Genomic DNA, 27,716 nt, shown 5'->3' on the forward strand with positions numbered 1-27,716 from the left:
TGTTTGTTAGGTTTCCTTCTAACACTCAGGCCCCTTTTCTGCAGGTCTGCTGGAGTTTGCTAGAGGTCCACTCTAGACCCTGTTTGCCTGGGTATCACCAGTGGAGTCTGCAGAACAGCAAAGATTGCTGCCTGCTTCTTCCTCTGGAAGCTTCATCCCAGTGAGGCACCCACCAGATGCCAGCTGGAGCACTCCTGTATGAGGTGTCTGTTGACCCCTGCTGGGAGGTGTCTCCCAGTCAGGAGGCACAGGGGTCGGGGACCCACTTGAGGAAACAGTCTGTCCCTTAGCAGAGCTTGAGCACTGTGCTGGGAGATCTGCTCTCTTCAGAGCCGACAGGCAGGAATGTTTAAGTCTGCTGAAGCTGTGCCCACACCTGCCCCTTCCACCAGGTGATCTGTCCGAGGGAGATGGGAATTTTATCTATAAGCCCCTGACTGGGGCTGCTGCCTTTCTTTCAGAGATGCCTTGCCCAGAGAGGAGGAATCTAGAGAGGCAGTCTGGCTATAGTGGCTTTGCCACGCTCTAGTGGGTTCTGCACCCAGTTCAAATTTCTAGGCAGCTTTGTTTACACTGTGAGTGGAAAACTGCCTACTAAAGCCTCAGTAATGGCAGACTCCCCTCCCACCACCAAGCTGGAGTGTCCCAGGTCAATCCAGACTGTTGTGCTGGCCGTGAGAATTTCAAGCCAGTAGATGTTAGCTTGTTGGGCCCCATGGGGGTGGGATCCACTGAGCAAGACTGCTCGGATCCCTGGCTTCAGCCCCCTTTCCAGGGGAGTGAATGGTTCTGTCTCACTGCTGTTCCAGGCACCACTGGGGTACAAAAAAAGAACTCCTGCAGCTAGCTTGGTGTCTGCCCAAATGGCTGCCCAATTTTGTGCTAGAAACCCAGGGCCCTGGTGGTGTAGGGACCTGAGGAAATCTCCTTGTCTGTGGGTTGCGAAGGCTATGGGAAGAGCATAGTAACTGGGCCAGATAGCACTGTCCCTCATGGCACAGTCCCTCATGGCTTCCCTTGGCTAGGGGAGGGAGTTCCCCAACCCCTTGCACTTCCCGAGTGAGGTAATGCCCCACCCTGCTTCTGCTCGCCCTCCGTGGGCTGCACCCACTGTCTAACCAGTCCCAATGAGATGAACCAGGTGCCTCAGTTGGAAATGCAGAAATCAACCCCCTTCTGCATTGGTCTCACTGGGAGCTGCAGACTGGAACTGTTCCTATTTGGCCGTCTTGACTGGTGAACCAAAATCATCTTTTCAACAAAACTATTTCTTCTCTCAGTTGTACTTTGTCAACATGTTAAAAATACCCTTGGTAATTTACCTGTGCATTTATAACTAACTATGATGGTTCTCAGTCTTTGTTGCTTATTAGAATCACCTGGGCAATTTAAAAAATATGCATTGCTCAGAACACACCCCCAACACATTAAATCAGAATTTATGTGGGTGGAATACAGGCCTCAGTAGTTTGTAAAGCTTCCCAGGTGGTTCAAATGTGCGTCCTGTACTGAGAACCAGTGAACTAGAGTTTTATTACTCAAACTGTGGTCCATGGACTGGAAGAATCAGTATCACTCAGAAACGTGTCAGAAGTACAAAAGCTTAGGCCTCATTTCAAACCTAGTAAATAAGAATCTGCATTTAAACAACATTTGCAGGTGATCTACATGCATGTTAAAGGTTGAGAAGCGTTATTCTAGAGTGCTCAAATGAATCATTGAGGTTAATAAGATCAAGGTCATGAGTGTTACCTTTGTTCCAACCTCTGTTTTGCTGTATTTGAGGCAGATAGTTATGAGCATTTGTGTTTAACAGTTTCTGATTTTAAGGCCATGGGTGTGGATAGTCTTTTGTGTCCAAGGTAGATGTATGTTTGTAATGATCTCCCAAAGGCAAGGGATGATTCTGTTTCTTGTTAGGAGTTCCTCATTACCCCAGGAAATCAGTTCATTAATAATATTGATTACTCTGACACCATTTATGAACCTCATTCCACAAGACCCTTCACAATCAGATTCTACTTACTTCAGTCACATTGCCGCAAAATCCCATGGTCTTTCACAAATCTGTGTTGATTCATATTACACAGTGCTGGGCACAAAGAGATAAATATTAGCTAGCTATTATTACTTCTGCCTTGAAATGGGAAAACTTCTCAGCTGGAATATCTTTTTCCCTCCTTCCTCACCTGGAAAATGCAAATTTAGCATTCAAAAACTGACCCAGCGTAGCTCACCCTAAGTGCCCTCAGGTGAGGGTCCATCCTGTATGCCACCTCCTCTGATTAGAATTAATCTGCTGTGGGTACCGCAGCGCCTCCTACTCTGGGCGCTCCTTCAGAAGAGGGACCAGATGTCCTTGAACATCTACGACTCCTAAGCCCTCCATAAATATGTATATAATGGATCAATAATTGAAACCAAAAATCATCTCCCCGCATGGAGATTTGCCATGTACATGGCAGAGTTTCTACTCAGGCAAAATAGAAAACCACTAGAAAGCATCTGGTTTTGAAAATGATGGAGTTATGAGATGCATTTTTTATGAGGCAGTTACTGTTTAAAGGAAAAATTTAAATAATGCATTCTGTAAATTCCTGAACTATATAGTCTTTACTTCATCTATATGGCTTCCAAGGAAAATTCCATATTACAAGAATCGGACTTTTATTGTTTTATGCATTAATTTATTCATTCACTTATTACTCAACAGTAAATCACTTTAAATATCTATTCTAAAGAATTATATGTTTTAAATACCTACAATAGGGCATGAAAATATGAAAGTATCACCCCCAAGCAGGATTAAGTGGAAATATACAAAAAGAGATAGTGTATATTTTGCAATTAGGCAAAATATCCCACATTTGCTGTGGAGGGCACAAGGATCCCTTTTTAGGGGATTTTGTGGCCCTTCCTCATTTTGATGGGCTTCCAACAACCAGGGAGCTTTTCTCAGGAGGATGTCACTAGGGCTACTGGAACTGCTTTTCAATGATTGCAGATGCGGAAGTATGAAATCATAGCTTCTTTGATTCAGATTTGGACAACTCTGAAGGGTAACTTACACTCCAGAGTTTACTCCTGACGTCATGTTGAAGCTATCCTCTGTGAGACTGGATCTAAAATGGTACTTTTACTTGTCATTTTATCTTTTCCTTTTTGCTTCTCTCATTCCCAGTAGAAGGTCCCCCAGTCTCCCAGGAATATCTTTACTAAATCAGTTGCATGCCAATCCTCTTCTCAGGGTCTCTTTCTGAGAATCACAACTTAAGGCACTTTTTAATGCTATATTTCTACATAGATATATAAATACACATACACAGAGTTTTACACACTCAGCATTCTTTAATACTTTTTTTATTTTGCATTTGTCAATTAGTCATTTATGTTTTTATATATCTGTATTTTCCATTGGGTTAAAGGGTCCTTATGAATGGGAATTGATTTATTCCCATTGTGCCCCTGTTCTCTGCCCTCTCCCTAATCCAATACCTCATAGACTCCCATACAGAGTAAGTGCTCAAAGATGTTGTTTGTGTTTTCTCAAATAGGATAGAATACACATTCATTTTATACACATATGCATTAACTAAGAAAGTCAAATGTGATATCTGAAGAACTGGAACCACATGTTATTAAAGGTTTTTTTCTGGGCAGGCAGAGCATATATTTAACAGTGTTATGCTTAAAAATAACCAAGTGAAATTTTCTTTGAAATGAATTTATCATTAAAAGTAGTTTAATGTAACAAATGGTGAAAATAATTATACCACTACAAATTCTGTCTTTTGGACTATTTTGTGATTAATGCTTACTAAAATTATTCAAATGTAATCTGACAGATTTTTCAAAAAGCCATAATTAGAAATGAAAAAGGAGATAAGAAGTTTCATCAAATCTCTTTTCTTTGCCATCAAAACTAGTCTTACCCAGTTTCCTTTCATGAATTCTGTTTCCCTAACATATTTTCAGTTCAGCCACATTTGGGAGACAGACATGCAAAACTCTCACAGCACGCAAATGAGATTAGCAACCTGGTTGCCGAGCAAAATGCACCTTCTCTCTATTGCCTAGCAGTGACATCCCCCTGGACAGGAAAAGTGGCCTTTCCTGAGTATGTCTGCTTTAACTCCATTACCTACAATGCCTTGGGATATTCTTCCCATCAAGCACTTGGACAATGAATTTCAGAAGTCATCCTATCAGATTACATTGATCTCTACCTTCAACCAATTCCCATGCAAATTAGGCTTCCATAAACATGTAGCATGACCAAAAGAAAAAGCTGTTGCAGAAATTTTTAAGAACCTAAAGTATTTTTTTCATCACTTGTCACACATGTTAAAGAAAAGTCATTTTTCCATGAGCTTCCCCATGCCTGAGTTGCTGCCTCATGCCAGCTCTTTATAAAAGTCCACAATTGTTTCAATGTGGTTGTTGCTATTTTCACTGTATAGTTCTTCATTCATCGTCATGGTTGGCCCTTAATACAAAGGTACGAGAAAGTATTACTGGAGGATAGCATGCTACTAGCATCAGGGTATGTAGACAGAAATGTGACTTTTTAAGATAATGCCAAAAAATGATGGTGCCTTTCTGCAAGAGAAAAGTGTTTTTCTGTTTCTTTCAATAATTACCTAAATCAGAATCACTTGGGAGGGCTTGTTAAAAACACAAATTCTCAGGATCCATTCTTTGAATCCAAATTTCTAGAGATAAGACCATTCCATTTATCAAGCTCCACTTGACCATCACTGATTGCCCCAGGAGTAAGCCTATGACTCAAACAGAGCTAATGAGAGTTCTTCCTTAGAATTTTAAATTTATGGCCACTGGACTGAGTGCTACATGAGGATCTGGAACTTTGTTTTGCTCTCTGATATATCTCTATCCCCTTGAATAATGATGGTTACACAGTGGGAGCTTATTAAATTGAATTATTGGAGTATGTCTCAGTTTCTCTTTGATAGACAACATTGTGAATTGTGAGGCAGCCATATTCCCCTATGCTTAGAGGAATACAAACAGAATGAGACTGTTGTAACAACACTCAAGCTCCTAATTCCAGTTGTCTTTTCTGCCTAGCTATTTCCCTGTCATTCCCTTGGCTTTGTGAGCCAATGAATTGTCCAAATTTGCTTAATTTGAATTTCAAACTAAAGCAGTTTAATAAACATAGCAAGGTCTTATAATCTCTTATTTTTAAATTATTTTATTATATTTTTACCACACTTTAGCTTACAACCAACTTCTAAAACAGATTTAAAATCTGAGATGCTAAAAAGTAGAGAAGACTTGCCTCAGGTCACATGCTAGTGTATGGAAAAATCGGAAATAAATTTTTTATCGAATCTTCCTTCTTGGTGGAAAAGGATAAGTAAAACTTGGAAGAGATTGAGAACTTTGAGGTGTTTTTACCTGTAATGCTTTCCAATTAGCTTAGCATTATAACAAAACTGGTTCAGTGATGAAGGAGGGTTTCAGCCACTGGGCACTTGCAGAAATCTCATTGTACTAATGACAGATTATCTGATACATTGTTGTCTACCCCAAATAAATGTATTATCTGTCAATGGAAAGTAAGAGTAAGGGGAACCACTGATGTTAACTTAATATTAACCACAAGGAAAAACTGGGTAGTGATGGTGCTAATTCAGAAGTGTTAGGAATAGGAAGAGTAGTACATTGTTGTCATACATATTGTCTGACGTAGATCCTGGATATGTCTGGGCTCATATTTGGGAGGCAGTTATTTCAAAATTCTCACAGACTGGAATAAACCCTTTGACAGTTGCTTCGTAAGTGTGGGGGTGAAACACTCAAACAAACTGGGAAGATTTTGCTTGCCCAGCAGCCCACAGCCTTTGCTTTGGCATCAACACCCTAATTTTCATTGGGGAATCACTTCTTTCCCACTCTCATAACATGTTCCCAGGCATAAGCACGTGACCAAAGTTTGGCCAACCAGGTTGGTTCTGGAATGGGCATGTGACCAAAACTAGGCCAAAGAGAGTCAAAATCTTGAGAGAAACACTCCTTTTCTTCATTTTATTTATTTATTAAATTTAACTTTTATTTTAAGTTCGAGGTACATGTGCAGGTTTGTTATATAGGTAAACACATGTCATGGGGGTTTGTTGTATAAATTATTTTGTCACCCAGGTATTAAGTCTTGTACCCATCAGTTATTTTTCGTGATCCTCTCCCTCCTCCCACTGTCCACCCTCCAATAGGCCCCAGTGTCTGTGGTTCCCCTTTACGTGTCCACAGAGAAACACTCTTTTTCTACGAAGATTGCTAAACTGTAGAAAAAGCCTGCCTCAGAATGAATCCAACCTGGGGTGAGGAGAGGACAAGGAGGAAGAGGAGGCAGGAGAAAGGGAGAAAAATTTCACATCATTATTTTAGCGCTTAGTGTAAGCCATGCCAGGATCTCTTGGTTTCAACCCATTAGTTCTCTTTTGGAGAAACTCAGGGCGAGTTGAGTTCCTGCCTAATAAAGAGGCAGCTGAAGAGTCCACTGAAGTTGCAGAGAGAATTTGCTGAAAGACAAAGATCTTAAAAACACAAAGACGAGATGGAAGCAACTAACCAAATATGAATTGGAAGAATGGCATGAAGCCCAAAAATGGCATCAGAAAGGCAGAGAGAGTTTAGGATTATTAAGTAAAATGCAAAAACAAGACACAATTCCTTTCTTTTATTCTCTGAGAAAGAAGAGACAAAAAGTTACAGGAGTATTGGTTGTTCCATAAGTTGACAGAAGGAAGGCAAAACTACTCCATTTCTTTTATCTTATTTTTTCATTGAAGAAAATTAATTTCAAACTGAAAAAGTTAGAACAACGAAGATCAGGAAAAAAGAGAAACCCTGGACACTTACAAAGATCAGAGGTTATATCAGTCTGAAAATAACTTTTGCTGATTTAAACAGAAAAGGAATTTATTAAAAGAAAATTGTGTAGCTCACTGAAACTCTGGGAGGGCTGGAAAGCTGGGCAGAGGCTGAGGGGCAGGAATGTTGCTCTAAATCACCCCACATAAAAGCCTATTGAGGACTCAGTTGCCACCGTCACTATGTAATAGATGATACAGTTTGTGTCAGAACTACCACAGCACGGGACATTTCATGCTGCCACTAAGACCCTGTCTCTGCTTCCCTGGGAATTTGATCTTGAGACAGCCAAACTTTCCACCCAAGGTGAATCTCCATAGTCACAGATATTTGGCATGGTTAGCTTCAATTCAAAGCCTGATAGTACCGACAAGAGCATCTGACTGGCAGAATGTTGTCATGTACTCATATCCTAGCTGCAAGGAATGTTGTGAAAAATCTGAATGTGGCATTTTAATTATGTAAGAGGAAGTGAGGTCTGTCTTCCACTAAATCTCATGAAGTGAGAATTCCAAGAAATAATTGTCATGACAAAAGTCATAAAGCTTTCCCTCTATGTTTTCTTCTAGGAGTTTTAGCATTTCAGGTCTCACGTTTAAGTCTTTATTCTATCTTGAGTTTATTTTTGTATATGGTGCAAGACAAGGATCTGATCATTCTTTTGCATGTGGCTATACAGTATTCCCACCACCTTAATTTAAGAGAGTATCCTTTTCACATTGTTTATTCTTCATAGTTGACCATATATGGGCAGGTTTATTTCTGGATTTCTACTGTTTCATTGGTTTATATGTCTGTCTTTATGCCAGTACCATACTGTTTTTTATTACTGTGGCTTTGTAATATATTTTCAAATTAGGAAACATGAAGCCTTTAGGCACGGTGCAGGTGTACCATTGTGCTGGCGGGGAAGGGAAGGCTAGGTCTGCCTGGGCATATACGCACCAGCATAGCAATGTGGAGGGTGGCCATCAGTGCAAACGAGCTGTTGTGTATTTGTAGAGGCCACTCTGCTGGAGCACTCTGCCAGTCAGGTGTGGTCCAACAGCTATGATGTGGGCCCCAAGTGGCACCTGGCAGCTGTGCTGCAAGCAGTTGTGGCTAGGCTGGGGCCCCACAAGAGGCCAGCAGACTGAGAGGTGCTCAGGATGGACTAGACCTGTCTCATGGGTAAGACTGCCCTGTAGAGTTCAGGTCTGAAAGGTCTCCTAGGGTTAAGTCTCCTATGGGAGCAAATCTAGCCTAGGGGGATGCACATCTCTGACTGTTCTCCACTACAGTTGCTTCCACAGGACAATCTCTGTTTTCGGCCCCCGGCTGGAGTTCTGCCCCTACTACTTCTCTAAGTAACTTTCCCTGCCAACTCAAGTGTCCATGGTGGTCGAGGGGTGTCCTCCTGCTGAGATTCCAAAGGCCCACAATGAAAGTGTGTTGCTCCTTGCCTGTTAAACTCACCCCCTCTGTTGGAGTCACTGGGGGCCAGGAACACATTCCAGTGCGCAATAACCCTGGGAAGTGTTCCTAGCTTCCTCCCTCTTCAGCCCAGCCTCCATGTTTTCCCTCTGTCTGATCTGCTTAAAACTACAGGATAAGAACATGGCAGCACTGGGATATGAACTCATTTTTGCTTAGCTCCAAAGGCCTTGCTCATTCATGCAGACTCTCAGAAATGAAAAATAATTCCCTTCATCTTTGTTAAATCACATGTTCCTACAGACAAATTCTCCAAAGCTTTTATGAAACCTATGTGATGCTGTAATACCATTGATTACTACAGTATTTATGGAATATACCATTCATAGCTTTAGGCTACACAGGCACAGTTATACATCAAGCTCTCTTGAATTCTCTCTTTCTAAAACCTATGTATTTGAAGTCAGGATATTTTCAGAAGTCCAACTGGTGTTAAAAATCCAAATAGATCAAACATCATTTCTGTTTATATCTGTGTGACAACTAATACCAATGGGTGTAATTACAATGTGGAAAAACCCACATAATTTCTCGAGGAAAGTTTATTTCACTGGAAGTAGCCATTACCAAGAAGCAACAGAAACTCTAACCAGTGGCTCTTATTTTGCAATTACACTTTTTCATCTTAATTTTAGTATATGTGCAGCCAAAGCAAGCACCACTTTTTCATGTTAAGCAATGGCTAAGATTGTGTGTGACATAGGTGAAGGCTATCACCAGATAAACACCATCAAAATGTTATTTTTTATAGTGTCTTTGGGTTTTGATTTTTTAGTATCCTTCTTCCTTTCCAACTCCATCCTCCTCTTCCACAAATATAGGTTTAGTATTAATTCTATGATGCCTGAGGCATTAGGCACTACAATAAGTAATCCTTTAAGTCTCACCAGAATTTGAGTTTGATGATATGGTGTCCATTGTGTAGATGAGGATCCATCCTCCGTGAAGTGCAAGATCACATAACCAAATGTGGAAAAGTAGGTGTGTCTCTTGCTGAAGGGAACTGAACATTGAATGCTGCTGCATGAAGCCCAAGGCTTCAGTGGACAACCTCAGAAACCAGTAACTCTGAGCCATAAGGCATGATATTGGCCTCTCAGAAGTCTGAATAATATGTATGGGTATTTCCCAGATTTTGAAGGCATTAATGACTCATTTCTCTAGGATACTGATGTAAGTTCTTCAGTGTAAGACAACTGGAAAATGAGTGTCTTTGTCTACAGACATAAGGTCTTAATAAAAGTAATCATGAAATTGACCTTGGTGGGGAGAGCAATGAAACAGGATTACATGGCCTGAGTGAAGTCCTAACAATACAGAAGATTAGGTACAAAGACACAAAGGTAAGAAAAGGAATATTGACTGGAGTCTGGAATGCAGGAGCATATGTGTGTATGTGTGTGCATGTGTGTGTGAGTGTTTATGTACCTAGATAAGTTTAGCCTGGAGAATTAATAAGCCATGCTTGTGTTTTACAAAAATACACTCAAGAAGAGACATGGGTTGGAAATTATTGCAGAAATACAATAAGAGATAGTGGTGACATGAACCTAAGTTTATGATGATGAATTTGAAGAGAAATTATAGGCCTTGGCTTAGAAAACAACATAAAAAAGACTTGGTTCTTCAGGAACACAATGTCCACAGAAAAACTTCACTAGAAACAGAATTTTCACATAGACAGATGTATATCTCACTGCTTACTTGGATGAAATATATGCATATATGCCCATTTACAGATGGACTCTTTCACCTCTGAAAGAAAAAGTACACTTCAGATCTACACTACAGATATATTTACCTACAAATTTACCTATAGCAGACAGTTTCGCCTGCTACGTTTTAAAAGTAAAGCAGTTGCTTATTACTTTAAACTTATGAGTGCATTTTAAATTGCTAAGAATGAAATGAAAATTATTTGAACTTGGACAGATATGTAAGGATATTTGATGTTGCTTGGTAGCTTTTCTCATACAGATCTATTTTGCACATGAGATTTGCCAGGGAGTTGAAGCTACCTCCTATTCTGCACCTGTTTATATGATTTGGTAATAGTCTTTTGTAGTGAAGGTTTATGAACATGGTGAAATGCATACATTCAATTGAGAGAGATGATAAAATGGCATAACTCAAGTTTCAACTATGATTTTGATAAATAGTTTTCAAACCGGTTTTGGGGGTTTGATGTAATCCCAAAGGGGAAGATAACAATTTTACTATTAAACATTAATTTGGCTATAGACTCCAATTTTTGGTTAACAAAGTAATTGTCATAATTATTTCATTACAATTTCAATATAAATAGAGTTATACAATTCTCGTTTTACTCAGCATATTTTGGTGTTTTTGTTGTTGTTGTTGTTTGTTTGTTTGTTCGTTTTTTGAGAAAGGGTCTTGCTCTGTTGCCCAGACTGGAGTGCAGTGGCATGATCATGGCTCACTGCAGTCTTAACCTCCTGAGCTGAAGCAATCTTCCCACCTCAGCCCTCTGGGTAGATGGGACTACAGGTGCGCACCACCATGCCTGGCTAATTTTTGTATTTTTTTGTAGAGACCAGGTTTCACCATGTTGCCCAGGCTGGTCTTGAACCCCTGGGCTCAAGCAATCCATCCACCTGGGCCTCCCAATGTGGGGAGGGATTACAGGCATGAGCCAATGTGCCCAACTCCACTTCTCTTTTTAAGAATAATTATTTTATTTCTGGTTTTATGTATTTTTACAAATAATTGACATGATAATGTAATATTCACAATGCTTCAAAAATGTGAAAAAAGTATATGTGAATATTAATCACATAATTGATAAAATATATGAAATAATGAAGCCAAAGCAGGTCATTAAGAAATATTTATAAACATTAGGTATTGAATTTACAGATGTTGCCAAAGTTGTACATCCACGGGGCCAGTCATCATAAATTCTGATTGATGTTTAAAATGAGAGCAAGAAATACCCAATTAAGTAGTAAATTGAAAACCGTCTAATCTTCTTCCGATGCGTCTGTGACGTCTTCTTTGTACTTGTAAGGTCTCATTGCACGCTGAATAGGAGTCTTAACAGAGTCATAAGTCCATCCCTTCCTGGCACACAGCCTTTCAATAATGCCAGGCATTTCATAGCCCTTGCTTAGAATGAAATCCTTAAAGGCAACTGGTCCATAAAGATCGTCAAGAATATGAGGTTCATTAGGCTTTTCAAGTAAGAGCTTGGGGTCAATCAAAGGTTGATCACTTCTTACCTTTTTCCCCAACTTAGGCTTAAGGTACCATACTCCATACCTCATCTTCACACACTGTGCTGTGTAAGAATTCAGTGTCGTCTGGAGTTTCCTGTCCCAGTCTTTTTCCTGTGAGAAGGATTCGACCTCATCCATTTCATCTAGCTCTATTCTGTATTGCAGCTCTGAGGCCCATTCTTTTATCTTCTTAATCTGTTGGTCTTCATAGGTTGCTCTCCACTTGGGGGTAAATTCAAACAGATTCCTGATGGATTCTTCATCAACTCCCATGTCTCGAGCCCACTTGAAGTCATGCAGTTTTCTCGATGTGTATCTATGTTGAAGAGAGTCAGAAACACACTCTGTTGTGCTTGGTGTATCTTCCTGAAGCAGTTCTTTTAGACAGGACGCTCGAATCTTGGGAAGCTCCAAGAAGTGATGGGACACTGGAGCTTTGGGAGGCTCTGGGGAGAGATGGGACACTCTAGTCTTGGGAGGCTCCAGGCGGAGACTGGACACCTGACAAGTCTTGGGAGGCTCAGGGCAAAGATGGGATGCCCGAGTCTCTGGAAGCCGTAGGCAGAATTCCCTACAAGAGTATTTACCAGGCTTGGTGGGTTCCTTGACTGTCTTCTCCCGGCCCTCACAATAAGCCCATGCCTTCTCCAGCTTCCTCTCAGGATCCAGCAGTTTCAGCATCTGTAGTAAGAGACTGGACACCCAACGAGTGTTGGGAGGTTCTGGGTGGAGATGGAACACTACAGTCTCGGGAGGTTCCGGGCAGAGACTGGACACCTGCGTCTTGGGGGGCTCCGGGCGGAGACTGGACACCCGATGAGTCTCGGAAGGCTCCGGGCAGAGATGGGACACTCCAGTCTCGGGAGGCTCTGGGCAGAGACTGGACACCCGAGTCTTAGGATGCTCTGGGCAGAGATGAGACACTCCAGTCTCAGGAGGCTCTGGGTGGAGACTGTACATCCAAGTCTTGGGAGGCTCTGGGTGGAGATGGGACACTCCAGTCTCAGGAGGCTCTGGGTGGAGACTGGACACCCGAGTCTTGGGAGGCTCTGGGCAGAGATGAGACACTCCAGTCTTGGGAGGCCCTGGGCAGAGACTGGACACTGGAGTCTTGGGAGGCTGCAGGCAGAGATGGGACACCTGAGACTCGGGAGGCTTCGTGCAGAATTCCCCACAAGGGTATTTACCAGGCTCGGTGGATTCCTTGGTTGTCTTCTCCTGGCCCTCACAACGAACCCATTCGTCCTCCAGCTTCCTCTCAGGATTCAGCAGTTTCAGCACCTATAGTAGGAGACTGGACACTCGATGAGTATTGGGAGGTTCTGGGTGGAGAGGGGACACTCCAGTCTCGGGAGGCTCTGGGCAGACACTGGACACCTCCGTCTTGGGGGGCACTGGGTGGAGGCTGGACACCTGCGTCTTGGGGGGCTCTGGGTGGAGACTGGACACCCAACGAATCTTGGGATGCTCCAGGTGGAGAGTGGACACCCGTTGAGTCTTGGGAGGCTTGGGGCGGAGATGAGACACTGCAGTCTTGGTAGGCTCCGGGCAGAGACTGGACACCCGACGAGTCTTGGGAAGCTCCGGGCGGACACTGGACACCCGACCAGTCTTGGGAGGCTCTGGGCGGAGTCTGGACACCTGACAGGTCTTGGGAGGCTCCAGGCGGAGATGAGACACTGCAGTCTTGGGAGGCTCCGGGCAAAGACTGGACACCCGACGAGTCTTGGGAGGCTCCGGGAGGAGACTGGACACCCCACGAGTCTTGGGAGGCTCCGGGAGAAGACTGGATACCCCACGAGTCTTGGGAGACTCCAGGCTGGGATGAGACACTCCAGTCTTGGAAGGCTCCGGGTGGAGACTGGACATCTGACGAGTCTTGGGAGGCTCCGGGCAGAGATGAGATAAGCGAGTCCCGGGAGGCTCCTGGCAGAGATGGGACACTCCAGTCTTGAGAGGCTCCGGGCGGAGACTGGACACCCGACAAGTCTTGGAAGGCTCTGGGGGGAGATGGGACACTCCAGTCTCGGGAGGCTCCGGGTGAAGACTGGACACTGGAGTCTTGAGAGGCTCTGGGCGAAGATGTGACACTCCAGTCTCAGGAAGCTCTGGGCGGAGACTGGACACCGGAGTCTTGGGAGGCTCCAGGCAGAGATGGAACACCTGAGTCTCAGGAGGCCTAGGGCAGAATTCCCCACAGGGGTATTTACCAGGCTCGGTGGGTGCCTTGGTTGTCTTCTTCCAGCCCTCACGAGCCCATGTGTCCTCCAGCTTCCTCTCAGGATCCAGCGGTTTCAGCACCTGTAGTAGGAGATCTGGAGGCATATCTTCTCCCAGATTGGGGTACATGGCCAAGGGATGCTTGGCCATCAGCTGGGCTTCCTCTACGAATGCCTTCTGTGCTGGCTGGGCTGGCAAGAGCTTGGAAAACAGGGCCACTTTCTTGAACAGCTTTTTTCTGCCTGCTTTTGGGGTCAGCTTGGGGACCTCTGTGAGAGATTTTGGGGAGTAAGAACTCATCACGGCTACAAATGAGCATATCTTCGGGAGACAGACAACCGTAGTGGAAGCTGTCCATGCCCTCCTTCACAAATACCCAGTTCTAAATTTACAAGAAAAAATCAAATAACCCCATCAACAAGTGGGCAAAGGATATGAACAGACACTTCTCAAAAGAAGACATCTATGCAGCCAAAAGACACATGAAAAAAATGCTCATCATCACTGGCCATCAGAGAAATGCAAATCAAAACCACAATGAGATACCATCCCACACCAGTTAGAATGGCCATCATTAAAAAGTCAGGAAACAACAGGTGCTGGAGAGGATGTGGAGAAATAGGAACACTTTTACACTGTTGGTGGGACTGTAAACTAGTTCAACCATTGTGGAAGACAGTATGGCGATTCCTCAGGGATCTAGAACTAGAAATACCATTTGACCCAGCCATCCCATTACTGGGCATATACCCAAAGGATTATAAATCATGCTGCTATAAAGACACATGCACACATATGTTTATTGCAGTACTATTCACAATAGCAAAGACTTGGAACCAACTCAAATATCCATCAATGATAGACTGGATTAAGAAAATGTGGCACATATCCACCATGAAATACTATGCAGCCATAAAAAAGGATGAGTTCATGTCTTTTGTAGGGACATGGATAAAGCTAGAAACCATCATTCTGAGCAAACTATCTCAAGGACAGAAAACCAAACACTGCATGTTCTCACTCATAGGTGGGAATTAAACAATGAGAACACTTGGACACAAGAAGGGGAACATCACACATGGGGGCCTGTGGTGGGGTGGGGGGAGGGGGGAGGGATAGCATTAGGAGATATACCTAATGTAAATGACGAGTTAATGGGTGCAGCACACCAACATGGCACATGTATACATATGTAACAAACCTGCACGTTGTGCACATGTACCCTAGAACTTAAAGTATAATAATAATAATAATAATAATAACCAAATACTCAGTTCTGGGTGTCCATTGGCGGGAACCTCAGGCTCCTGTGCTTGTGCTTCGCGATGCACTTGGAAGGCGGTTTGTCACAGTACCAGGGCTTGCAGTCCATGCCCGGGACCTCGGCCGGTCCCGCGGCCTCTGGTCCCCCATGGTGGCCCTCGCTGGGGTGCCATCTCTTCAGTTTCAGCGGTTCCTGATTCCTGCCGCTCTAGTCGCTAGGAGACCGCGAGCCACGCACAGCCCAGGTTCTTCCTCGAAGCGGGGCAGCGCTGACGCCACCTGCGTAGCCTGGATTCTCCAGGGTATGGTCAGCAACGGAGTGCCCAAGCCCCTGCTCATTCCATGGTGTGGTCCATGGGATGGACAGAGCGCAGTTTCCTTTTCCATTCGCCTTTGGATGGACATTTCGGTTGTTTCCCGTTTTGGACTATGACAAATATTCTATGAACATTTGTGTCCATGTCTTTGTACGTACATATACCTTCATTTCTCCTGGATAAATTTTAGCTAGGAGTCCAATGGCGGGATCATATCATAAGTGTATGTTTAACGTTTTTAAGAAACGACCACACTTTTACAAAGTATTTACACTATTTCATATTCCTTCTACTAGTGTAGGAGCATTGCAGTTTTTTCACCTATGATCCAACACTTGGTATGGTTAGTCATTTCAATTTTGGCTATTCTAATAGGTGTTTAGTGGAATCTCATTGTGGTGTTTATTTGCATTTCATAATGACTACTGGAATTGAACATCTGTATATTTGCTTATTTGCAATCTTTATCTTTCCTTGGGTGAAGTTTCTGTACAATTTCTTTTCCATTTTTTAATTATTATTATTATTATTATTAAAAAATGATGAGTTCTTTTCCATTTTTAAATTGTGTTGCTGGATATCACATTTCATTTTGAGAATCCTTGCTGTGTTCTAGATGTAAGTCCATTATCACATATATGATTTGCAAATTTTTCGCTTCATCCTTGGCTTTTCCCTTTCACTGTCTTAACAGTGATAAAGAGAAGTTTTTTAATTTGATGAAGTCCAACTTATCAATTTGATTTTTTACGAATTGTGCTTCTTTTGATGTATCTGTGAAAACTTTGCCTACCCAAAGTTCACAAAGATTTTTTTATTTAAATCTGTTTAATTTTTTGTAAACAGCACATGATATAGATCAAAGTTTTTATTTGAAAAAACGTGTCTATTGCCTATGTATATATGATAAATTTCAGAACTATTTTTGTAAAGACTATCTTTTGTCCACTGAATTACCTTTGGAAATTTGTAGAATATAAGTTGTCTATATTTTTTATGGGTCAATTTCTGGGCACTCTTTTCCAGATTTTTCTCTCACACAAATTTCACACTCTGTTGATTATTTTAGCTTTATAATAAATCTAGAAATTAGTCTGTATTAGTCCTTTAACAACATTCTTTTACAAAGTTGGTTCTTCTAGGTTCTTTGAATTTCTATAAAAATTTTAAAATCAGTCTGTCAATGTCTAAAAAAAATCCTGTTGGGATTTTGATTAGGATTTGGTTGAACCCATAGATCAATTTGAGGATAACTGACATATTAACAATAGGAAGTCTTCTGACCACTGAAAAAGGTACATTTTTCCATTTGTTTATGTGATTTTTAATTTTCTCAGGAATATTTTGTATTTTTTAGTGTACACAACTTTCACATTTTTTCTCTCCAGAGTTTTCCTAAATATTGTTTTTGATACTGTTATATGTAGTATTGTTATTTAAATTGCAATTCCCAATTTTTTGTTGTTAGTATATACAAATATTGATTTTTGTATATCTATCTTGTATCATACAACCTTGGTAAACTCACTTATTACTTTCAGGAGTATTTTTGTAGATTTCATTGAATTTTCTTTATATATGATAATGTCATCTGTGAATAAAGACAGTTTCTCTTCTTTCTTTCAAAATTGAATATCTTTATCCCCCTCCAGTCCAGTTGGAATCCTTGATTTTCCTTTGAATCATATCAGTTAAATTTTTATCTCTCTTGCGGTGTTTAAAACGATACCTGTGAAAAAGCTTTCTTTTAAAAAAATTATAGACAAATTCAGCTTGCATTATTCCTTTACCATATTTTCTCAGCACATAATAATTTTTTTCCGTACATTCTTATCCACTTTTAAAAAGTTTTCTTATTTCCCTTGTTAGGTGCAGCTGAACAATATTTTCTACCATTACTAGCAGGTATACCCTAGTTCCTCCTTGTAAATGAGGCATGATCAATGCCTTTCTTGCCTTTGGCTCCTCCTCTGTAAAATAGGCACAATGTATATTCCTCTTAGGTTTCTCATTAAATCAAAGAAATGGATTATGTGTAAATCAAGATAATCTATATAACATGATTTTGTATAGTGTCTGGCACAGAATAAGCATCCAGTAAAGTATTGTTATTTTATATAGGATTACTACAATTTGAAAATAAAAATATTCTACATTCAGTGTCTAAATAAAGGAGAAGCAGAAATCATACAGACCTATTTACTTGTCACAAATATTTTCATTTATCAATTATAAGAATCTGTTAAACTCTCAACATATTTGGTAGATTTCACAATGCATAGTTGGTAAGACCATTTTGATATGGATTTATTTTTAACTTTCTTACTTGGAAAAATTCCATGGACTGTATGTTAAATTCAAGAGCCAATGCTTCAACAATTCTCTATAACAGTACTCTAACTAGCAAGCTCATATGAGTATTCACTTATGTAAAATGGGTGAGGGTTTGAATAAAACTTCTATATTTTAAGTAATCCCAGAGAAAAACACACATTGAAGCTCCTAAAAGGCAACTGGGCATCTTCAAAATTTTTCATGTGACTGTTCATTAAAACAGTTTTTTACCTTACAGCCACTTCATTTTTTTCACTTTTCAAAGTAGAATATTATACAAAAGACTCATATCCAGAATATATAAATAATTATTAAAATGTAACAATGACAACAGAGAACGCAAAACAAAAATGTATAATACATAGTAGTTTAACATGTATAGACATATATAGCTGAAGAAATAATTATAGTTGTGTGTACATATTGGTTAGTATACATGCATATATTTTATAGCTCTGTCTGCTGAGAAACTAGAAAAAAAAAATCACCTAAGTAGCCAAAAGTACATCCAGTGTCCAGATCTTGGTTTCTAAATACCATTCTCCAAAATAACAAAAACAAAACAGAGATATCCTTGGAGAAATGAGTAATTCTAGGCCTGGGGCAGTGAAAACACAAGATGAGCCTGGAGTATTATGTAATGCCAGAAAATAGGAAGTTCTCAGAAAACAAAAGAATAAGAGCAGATCAGGAGCCAAACTGAAAGAGCACTCAATGGCCAAAGTTAAAACAATTTAAGCAACATGAGAATTAAAATTTAAAAATTATAACACAATATAAAATAAAATATCCATGAGTCCATACTGATACAAATAATTGTACAAATAAGTAAATGAAAAAATGGTGTAACTCTGTCTTATGAAGAATTTCAAAAAATATACATAGATATTTCTCCCCCCAGGAGGTGAAATTTAAATGCCCTCCCCAGAGTGTGGGCTGGATTCTAAAAAATTGAATATGGAAAGGGAAAAATAGTAACATTTTAGTGGAGAAGCCTGGCAGTCCTCTCCTTAACCAAGTGATCAATGTTAATATCATCAGTGAGAAGTCACGTTGGTATCATGCACTGCTCTGATAGGATGTGCTGAGAAAGACACTTCACCTCTGTAGTATTCTTCCCTAAAATCCAGAATCCTAGTCTAATGAGGAGAAAACAGCCAACAAACCCAAGTCCAGGGACATTCTACAAAATTCTCAAGTATTCCTCAAAACCATAAAGGTCATGGGAAACAAGCAAAGGCTGAGAACCTGTCACAGACTTTAGATTAAAGAGACATGAAAACTAAATTCAATGTGGTAGGCTGGGTTGGATCCTGGTGCTGAAAAGGGACATGGGTATAAAAAATCTACAAATCTGAATAAAGTCTGAAGTTTAGTTAATAGTAATATGTCAATGTTAATTTTTTAGTTTAAATGCATGTACAATGTAAGATATTAATTTTAGGGGAAGCTGAGCAAAATGTGCATGAAAATGCTTTGTACAGTGTTTGCAACTTGTTCATAAATCAAAAATTATTCTGAAATAAAGGGTTTCCATTTTAAACTACATATTGCATCATGACAAATTATCAGCAAATCACTATCAATCATACAAGAGAGAAAGATGTAGCTTCTTTAAAATGCATACTTGTGGTCCCTCTGTCCCCATATATAGTAAAACATAATTTTTTCGAAGTGGAGCCAGTCATCTACATTTTACATGGTCTCTAAATTATACACACCAATATGTGAGAATTACTTTTCTAAAGCCCTATGCCTTTTATAGGCCCCAAAGACTTTCAAAGATTTTAAAAACCACAGTAGTTATGGTATTATCCAAAGTCACCAAATTTGGAGAAAATTAAATTTCAGCAAGTGCTATATGGGAATGTAAAAATCAGATAGTGGAGCCCGTGGACAAAATAATTCACTTAGATACATGTACATAACTGGTGGACCCACAGGATAATTACGTCATGATAGAAGAGTAAAGAAGATACAAAGTTTGGTGAGTACCTGACTGGCAATGAAAAAAAACTAGGAGTGAAAGCAACTTACGTGTGCAAACAGCCCTTCTTGGGTTAAAGAAAACTGACATCACTATAGAGTACAGAGAAATTACAACTGGCCTGTTCAATCAACAAGCAACAACTGCCTTAGTATGAAGTGTTACTCCAGAAATGAATAATGTAGCTTACAAGCAAAACCAACACCAACAAGCTAATAAGTAATGTTCAAGGAAGCCAAAATGCTCTGAGCAGAGTAGCATGTAATGAATAAGTATACAAGAAAATTAAAATAAACAATGAAAATCAATGTGATGAAGTGCATTGGTTTAATGGAGTCGAAATAATCCCAGTTCTGACATCTTTGTGTGCCTCTGACTGCTCTTAGTTACCTACAACCTTTACTGCAGACTTAACTCAGGACACCATTTTCATGCTCCAGCAGACTCATGTTATCTGCAACCTTGCTGCCTCTTCCACCCACATGCGGCACCTGCCAGCCTTTCTCAGATACTCAATCATTTTCATTCTGATCCAACCCACTTCGGAATTATTTTGCTTTTATTAGCTCTTGGTAAGTTTACTTTCTGTGATGGTTAATTTTCTGTGTCAACTTGGCTAGACTATGGTGCCCAGTTATTTGGTCAAACAGTCTAGATGTTGCTGTGGAGGTATTTTTTAGATGTGATTTAACATTTTATACCAGTAGACTTTGAATAAATCAGATTTACCCTCCATAGGATGGGTGAGCATCATCCAATCAGTTGAAGGCCTTTAGGAAAAAGACAAAAGTTCCCCCCAAAAGACGGAATTCTCCCTCCAGACTGAAACACAGTAATCCGTTTGAGTTTCCAGCCATTAGAATCAAGACTGCAACATCAACTTTTGCCTGAATTTCTAACCCGCAACCAGCTCTGCAGACTTTGGATTTGCCAACCCCCACAGTTGCATAAACCAATTCCCTAAAATTTCTCTACCTATCTATCTATCTATCTACAAACATATATGTATCTATCCTATTATTTCTATATATATAAATCTTATTTCCTATTATCCTATATATCCCCCTCTCTGTATACACACACACACACACACACACACATACACACACACACACACACAGATATACACATACACACATATTTTCTTATCTTTCTGGAGAACCTTGATTAATACACTATTCGTTTTGATCATTTTTCTATCAGCAACAATGTATATATCTTGTCTTATAATGATATACACTGCAGCAATTTTACCACTGCTACACCCACTGACAATTTTTCTCAGCAAGGTATAAAATATAGTTAAGGAATAAGAAATTATAGACTTAAAGATTTCCATTTTGTTTTTCGAATCAAAAAGCATAGAAGAATTATTCCATACCTTGGCTGAATATCAGAATCACTTGTGGCCCATCTTAAAAGTATATATGCCAAGATTCTACCCCGAGACTGCAGAGTCAAAATTCCTCCCATTGATAATGATTCATATCCAAGGACTGAAATCCCTGGATACATAGTAATTTGATCACAGTATCTCAGATAGGATATAGTCCAGCACTACCATTATTAATAAAGAATTTGAGGCAAAAAGAGAACAAATGACTTACACAAGTTCTCAAAAAGTAAGAATGAACAGTGTCAGGCTAATATTTTTCATATTTCTAGAAGATTCATCCTATTTTCTGGTATAATAAATTCCAGAAAAATATGACAATATTCCTGTCTCCTTGTATGCATATTTGTCATCTGGTCCATTGTTCCAATTCACAAATATAAATATACTGCAATATTTAGAAAATAATTGAGCAGAGGCAGCTCTATTTTATAAGGAGGTTCAGGTACAAATGACACTCTCTAGTATATAGTTAGAGGACTTCACAAATGGCTAAAATCTTGGCAATTTTGTGTGTTGTTAATAAAACTTTGAGGACAGGTAAATGTTACTGTATCATATCCTCTGATTTAATTAAAAAAGACTGCTCTCACTTTCCTATTGACAGAATTTTGTAGATGCATTTAACAAACTGTCATTATTCTTAGCTTATTTTCTAGTAGCAAGCAAAATAATTCCAGAATCATTTCATATCATGGATATGAATAATGTAGAATAATCAATAATCTCAGTTGTCCATGAGTGCTGATTTAATCTTATTCCTTGGCTTCTAATGCAAAATTTGCATCTTTTACAGAATTTCCAATTCACAGAGTACTGTACACATACACACATAACCAGCTAAAAGACATGTTCTCAGCTAATGTCCAACATTGGAAGAGCAGGCAAAAATACGCAATATTAGTATTATTTACAGACAGATTGTTACGATTTTAACCTCAATTTTGAAATACAGATTGTTGGTCAGGCACGGTGCCTCAAGCCTGTAATCCCAGCACTTTGGGAGGCTGAGGTGAGTGGATCACGAGGTCAGGAGTTGAAGACCAGCCTGACCAAGATGGTGAAACCTCGTCTCTACTAAAAATACAAAAAAAATTCAGCTGGGCATTGTGGCGGGCGCCTGTAATCCCAGGTACTCGGGAGGCTGAGGCAGAGAATTGCTTGAACCCGGGAGGCGGAGGTTGCAGTGAGCCGAGATTATGCCACTGAACTCCAGCCTGGGTGACAGAGCAAGACTCCATCTGAAAAAAAAAAAAAGAAAAAAGAAAAAAAGAAATACAGGTTGTTAATTCTATGTTAAAACCACAGCTCTTAAGAATAACATATATACATATATATTTATGTATATACACACACATATATATTCATATCACAATTCACATAAAGGTCCAAAGTTTAGCTGGTTTTAACATTAGTGATCAAAGCCTAATATATATAGGCAAATGTATGCATTCAATACACATGTGAATACACCACAGTTTTCTAAGATATTATTGAACCTTTTACAAAATGTTAATTGAGTTGTGATTTTATAAAAATAGTTCTAATATTATATTACACTACTATCTGTGTGTTCATTTGACCTGACAGTACTCCTTACAAAGAAAAGAGTCTGAAGGATATTCTACATTATCCAGCTGTGAAACAGCTTTATGATGCCAAGTGTCCCATACAGAGGTTTAGTCCAATGAACTGGTTTAATTTAGAATGTAACCTAACCAATTATATTTAATAGCATGGCTAGGAAAATCAGCCCCATAGTCTAAAAACCAGTGTCTCTGGGAAAAAAATGAAGTAGACTTCTGGTTTTGCACAGGATATTGTGATTGTTATTTCCATTGCTCCTTTTACATTTATAACAAATGAATAAGCTGAATATGATTTTTCATTTTGTAGCCACAATCTCTGTAGACAAACTGATCAACTGCAATACTTACACTGATTTGGTCAATATATTTATCAATGAATAATGATTTAGGAAGTTATTTTCATGATTTGGACAATTATGCACCTGGATTCATTTACAAACTATTGTCTTTTTCTAAATGTTAGAGATGTTTGATGTGAGGAAGAAAAACTTAAGGAGGGAGACTCACATGGAGGAAATTGCATTTTTCTCTACAGCATAATTCAGGAATACATTGGATTAGAAGTCAAAGTGATGATTTGGAAGGAACTAAAAGCACCGACATTTGATAGAGACCTGGTGAACTAGGGAAGCAATTCTAAATAGATTATTTTGGATGTGGAACAGATATTTCCAGTCATCATTGGAGTTTTTAGTCCTTGACAGTGATTTAAGGTCTTAGGAATGCTAAGCAATGTTACAATACCTGCACATACAACACAATCATATGCTCTGCCACCAGTAGCTGCTCTCAGTGTTGCAGGACTTGTCCTTAGTTCAGCTAAAGACTAGCTCCTTGTCTGTCCCACAGCCACGAAAATTCAGGCTTGCTGATGGTTTGAAGGGTGAGCAAAGCAGAGTCTTATTGGGTGAAAAGGGAAAAAGGGGGAAGAGGGACTCTCCGCAAGGCCAGAGTTCTTGCCCCTGCACTTCCCACCTCATGCTGTTTAAATCCCAGGTTCTACACAGGAAGAGGTGGGGCCAGGCTTCTCCCTGCTGCAAAGGGTGCGAACTCCTGTGTCTCCACCCCAGTGTGCAGGCTGGTTGGTGTTTTCCTGGGGGACCCCCTCCCACCTGGCTGTCTCATTCCCCCCTCTAAAGAAGTACATCTAACTGCTGTTAGAATAAGGATAAGGATAAGGATAAGAACGAAGACCGATCTTAACTGCTTCCTGCTGACAAGGGGTGCTGTTTTGGGGAAACGGCAGCCAGATCGCCCTCAGAGGCCTATCTAAGGGTTCCCAGCAGAAGGAGCAGAGTCAGAGGCTCTGATTGTATGACCGTTTGGAGTTTGATGGCCTGAAGGCAAGAACAGACAAACTGGGTTATTAGAAAGCATGTATTGGCCAGGCGCGGTGGCTCACGCCTGTAATCCCAGCACTTTGGGAGGCCAAGGCAGGCGGATCACAAGGTCAGGAGTTCAAGACCAGTCTGGCCAACATAGTGAAACCCTGTCTCAACTACAAATACAAAAAATTAGCCGGGTATGGTGGTGTGTGCCTGTAATCCCAGCTACTCGGGAGGGTGAGTCAGGAAAATCACGTGAACCCGGGAGGCAGAGGTTGCAGTGAGCCAATATTGCGCCATTGTACTCCAGCCTGGCCAACAGTGCGAGACTCCTCCTCAAAAAAGAAAAAAGAAAACATGTATCAAAACAAAACAAAGGGAAGGGTAACAATAGCTCAGAACTTATAAGGCCCTTTTATCAGTTTGCATGGGGACAGGGAGGCCAAATTCCCAGCTGGTAAAATACTTCACCCTTTTGCCAGTATGTTGGGCTTCTCGGTTCCCCCTCCCCTGAGCCTAACCCCAAGCCAACCAGCTTAAAGTTTGGGAAATTAACTCTTTCCAGTTTGGAGGATGCATCTGAGGGAAGTGTTCCATAGTACGGGGACACAATTACCTATCAGTGAAGAGAGGACAGAGGAGGAGAGAAGAAAAAATAAGATACTTTTTTTTCAAAGGAGTCCCAGGGGTTCAGGATGCATTTGAAAGGGGTATAGACTGAAGATGAATGGCTACCCATCTAGAAAGAGGGGAGCAGGCATCCCTGGTTCCCTTCTCTGCCTGACAGACACCCAAGGTACCTGAGAGAGACAGGGAAGAGAGTCCTCTTTGCCTCTTCTGTCCTTGCATCCCCAAGTCCTGTCAACCTTGGCAGATGTGGCCATGAGTGTAAAAGTGGCTTGCACCCATGAAGCAGGGGGTCGAACGGATGGGAATCATCTGCTCCTTCCCACGTATGTCCTATCTTCCCTGCTGTCAGTAGCCTTGAATTCCCTAGACCTCATTTATGCCATGGATACTAATGTGGCCTTTATCCATGAAACAGGAAGCTTAGGCTTGGCTTAATAGGCAGGAATCAGCCACACTCACCTGCACTGTGCCTTTTAACCTCTGTTGTCGTCTGCCTCTGGATCCCTTAGATCTAGTCTTCTTTCCTAGAGCTTTGACTCAAAGCTTGGAATTAGTTTGGGACAAAAATGTATCTCATGGGGGTGTTGCATGGACTCCTTATCATAAGCTGAATGCTAAGGTGAAACTGTGGAACTGAGTCCTCCTTCAACAAGGGAGAGAGAAAAGGATGTCCTGTGACACACCCAAACACCTGGTGGCTATAGTTACGCTTGCTAGGATTTGGGTGCATGGTGTTTGTCTTTGGTTAGCTGGCTTGTTCTTACTTTCCCAAAAGGAAACCTCTGAGTAGTGAGCATCCTATTGATTCCAATCCCCTGGCAGGATTTGCAGGATAATTGCTCAGAATTAGAATATTGATCCAGATTTTTACATTATCCATCCTTCTTGTTCTTTCTGAGCTGGAGCCAGAGATTGCTGGTTGGTTCGCAGGAACAAGCAGGGTTAGTCTAAAAGGTAAGAGAAAACTTAAAAACAACTAGTGAGTTTAGAATTTAATGACAAATGTATGATAAGTTTTAGAACATAATTTCTCTCTCTCCAGTCCTTATGTTTGTTAAAAAAACAAATCATCATAGGACTGGTGGTTTTTAAAACAGACCTTAGTCTTATACTTGGCCTGATTATTTGCATGAAGTGCAGCAAGAATGATTCTTTCTACATAGGTCTTTTGGATTGGCTTTGATGGAGCTCTATTCCCCAAGGGATCTCAGGTAAGACCTTTTAAAGGTGAGCCCAGCCATGGGTTTAACCTCAAATACCTGTGAGTTGGGCAATCCTTGTCTCTTAAGGTCCCAAGATAAACTTAGAGGTCCTGGATCTGGTATATAATTGCTCACAGCAGTCTCTTATAATCCTTTTATTTCCATGGCATCAGTTGTAACACTATCTCATCATTTTCTGATTTTATTTATTTGTATCTTGTGTCTTTTTTTTTTTACTTAGTCTAGTTAAAGGTTTGCCAATCTTCTTGATCTTTTAAAAACACCAAATCTTTTTTATTCTTTCTATTGTTTTTATTCTCTATTTTAGGTATTCCTGGTCTAATCTTTGTTGTTTCCTTCTTTCTGCTAACTTTGGGCTAGTGTTTCCTTCTTTTTCTAATCTCTTTAGGTGTAGAGTGAGATTGTTTATTTGAGATATTTCTTCATTTTTAATGCAGGCATGTATTGTTATGAACTTATCTCTGTTAACTCAAGTTTATCCTAAAGCTGCCTCCTTATATATTTTAAGTTCAGCCTAAAGGTTTCTCTGTACATTATAAAGTATAACCTAAATGGAGTTGTATACAGACCATACCTTACTTTTCTGCTGATCACCAAGTTTTGGCCAAACCTGGCCAACTGTTCAAATCATGTTCAAATAAGGCAAACTATGAGCTGTAACCAATCTGACTGTTTCTGTACCTCACTTCGGTTTTCTGTATGTCACTTTCCTTTCAATGTCAATAAATCTTCTTCTACCACCTGGCGTACTGGAGTCTCTGAGCCTACTCTGGCTCAGGAGACTGCCCAATTTGCAAATCATTCTTTGCTCAATTAAACTCTTTTAAATTTAATTCAGCTATATTTTTTCTTTTAGCATCTCTTAGTATTGCTTTTGCTGCATCCCATAAGTTTTGGTATGTTGTGTTTTCATTTTATAATATTTTGTATGAAGTATCTTTTCTCCATCCTTTCACTTTCAGCCTATGTGGGTCTTTAAATATAAAGTAGGTCTCTTGTAGAAAGCATATAGTTGAATCTTGTTTTGTTTAAATATTTTTTATTCATTAATCTATTTTATAGTTATAGTTATTTTTATACTTTGTTACTTCTGTCTTCTAACTTCCATACAAAAATTAAAAGTGATTTGTGCATCACCAATACAGTATTACAGTATTCTGTATTTATCTATAGTCACCTGTACCAGAAAACTTTATACTTTTATATGCTTTCATTTTGCTGTTTAGCATTTTTTATTTCAACTTTAATGACTCCATCTAGCATTTCTTGTAAGGCAAGTATAGTGGATATGAACTCTCTCAGATTTTGTTTATTTTGGAATGTCTTTAGCTCTCCTTCATTTTTGAAGAAATGTTTTGCTAAGTATAGTATTTTTGTTGGCAAGTTTTTTTTTTTCCCCATTCAGCACTTTGTACATATATCATCCTACTCCTTCTGGTCAGCAAGGTTTCTAATGAGAAATCCTCTGAGTCTTATTGAGGTTCACTTATGTGGGACAAAACGCTTTTCTCTTGCTTTCAAAATTCTCTGTCTTTGACATTGACAATTTAATTATAATGTATCTTACATGGATTTCTTTGGATTCACCTTTTTTGGGATCCATTGGCTTCTAGAATCTGGATGTCTTTTTTCTTCCCCAGACTTGGGAAGTTTGGGGCAATTAATTTTTAAATAAACTGTTTTTTTTTCTCTTTCTCTTTCCCCTCTGCAACTTCCATAATGCATACAGTGGTCTGTTTGATAGTGTCCCATAAGACCCTTAGATTTTGTTCATTCTTTTTCATTCATTTTTCTTTTTGTTTCTCTTATTGCAAAATTTCAGATTACTC

The 27,716-nt window shown here is 40.0% G+C and overlaps 1 protein-coding gene across 1 annotated transcript; it reads right to left on the bottom strand.

The window, feature by feature from the left end:
* Positions 1-11,351: 11,351 nt before the first annotated feature.
* On the bottom strand, positions 11,352-15,239 carry FAM47C (family with sequence similarity 47 member C). The gene is given in 6 exon segments (XM_054472772.1): positions 11,352-12,177; positions 12,307-12,761; positions 12,888-14,066; positions 14,068-14,208; positions 15,097-15,206; positions 15,209-15,239. Coding segments are annotated over 6 exon segments (2,742 nt in total).
* Between the last annotated feature and the right edge of the window lie 12,477 nt (positions 15,240-27,716).

The sequence above is a fragment of the Pongo pygmaeus genome, chromosome X, assembly GCF_028885625.2.
Source record: "Pongo pygmaeus isolate AG05252 chromosome X, NHGRI_mPonPyg2-v2.0_pri, whole genome shotgun sequence".
Lineage (NCBI taxonomy): Eukaryota > Metazoa > Chordata > Mammalia > Primates > Hominidae > Pongo > Pongo pygmaeus.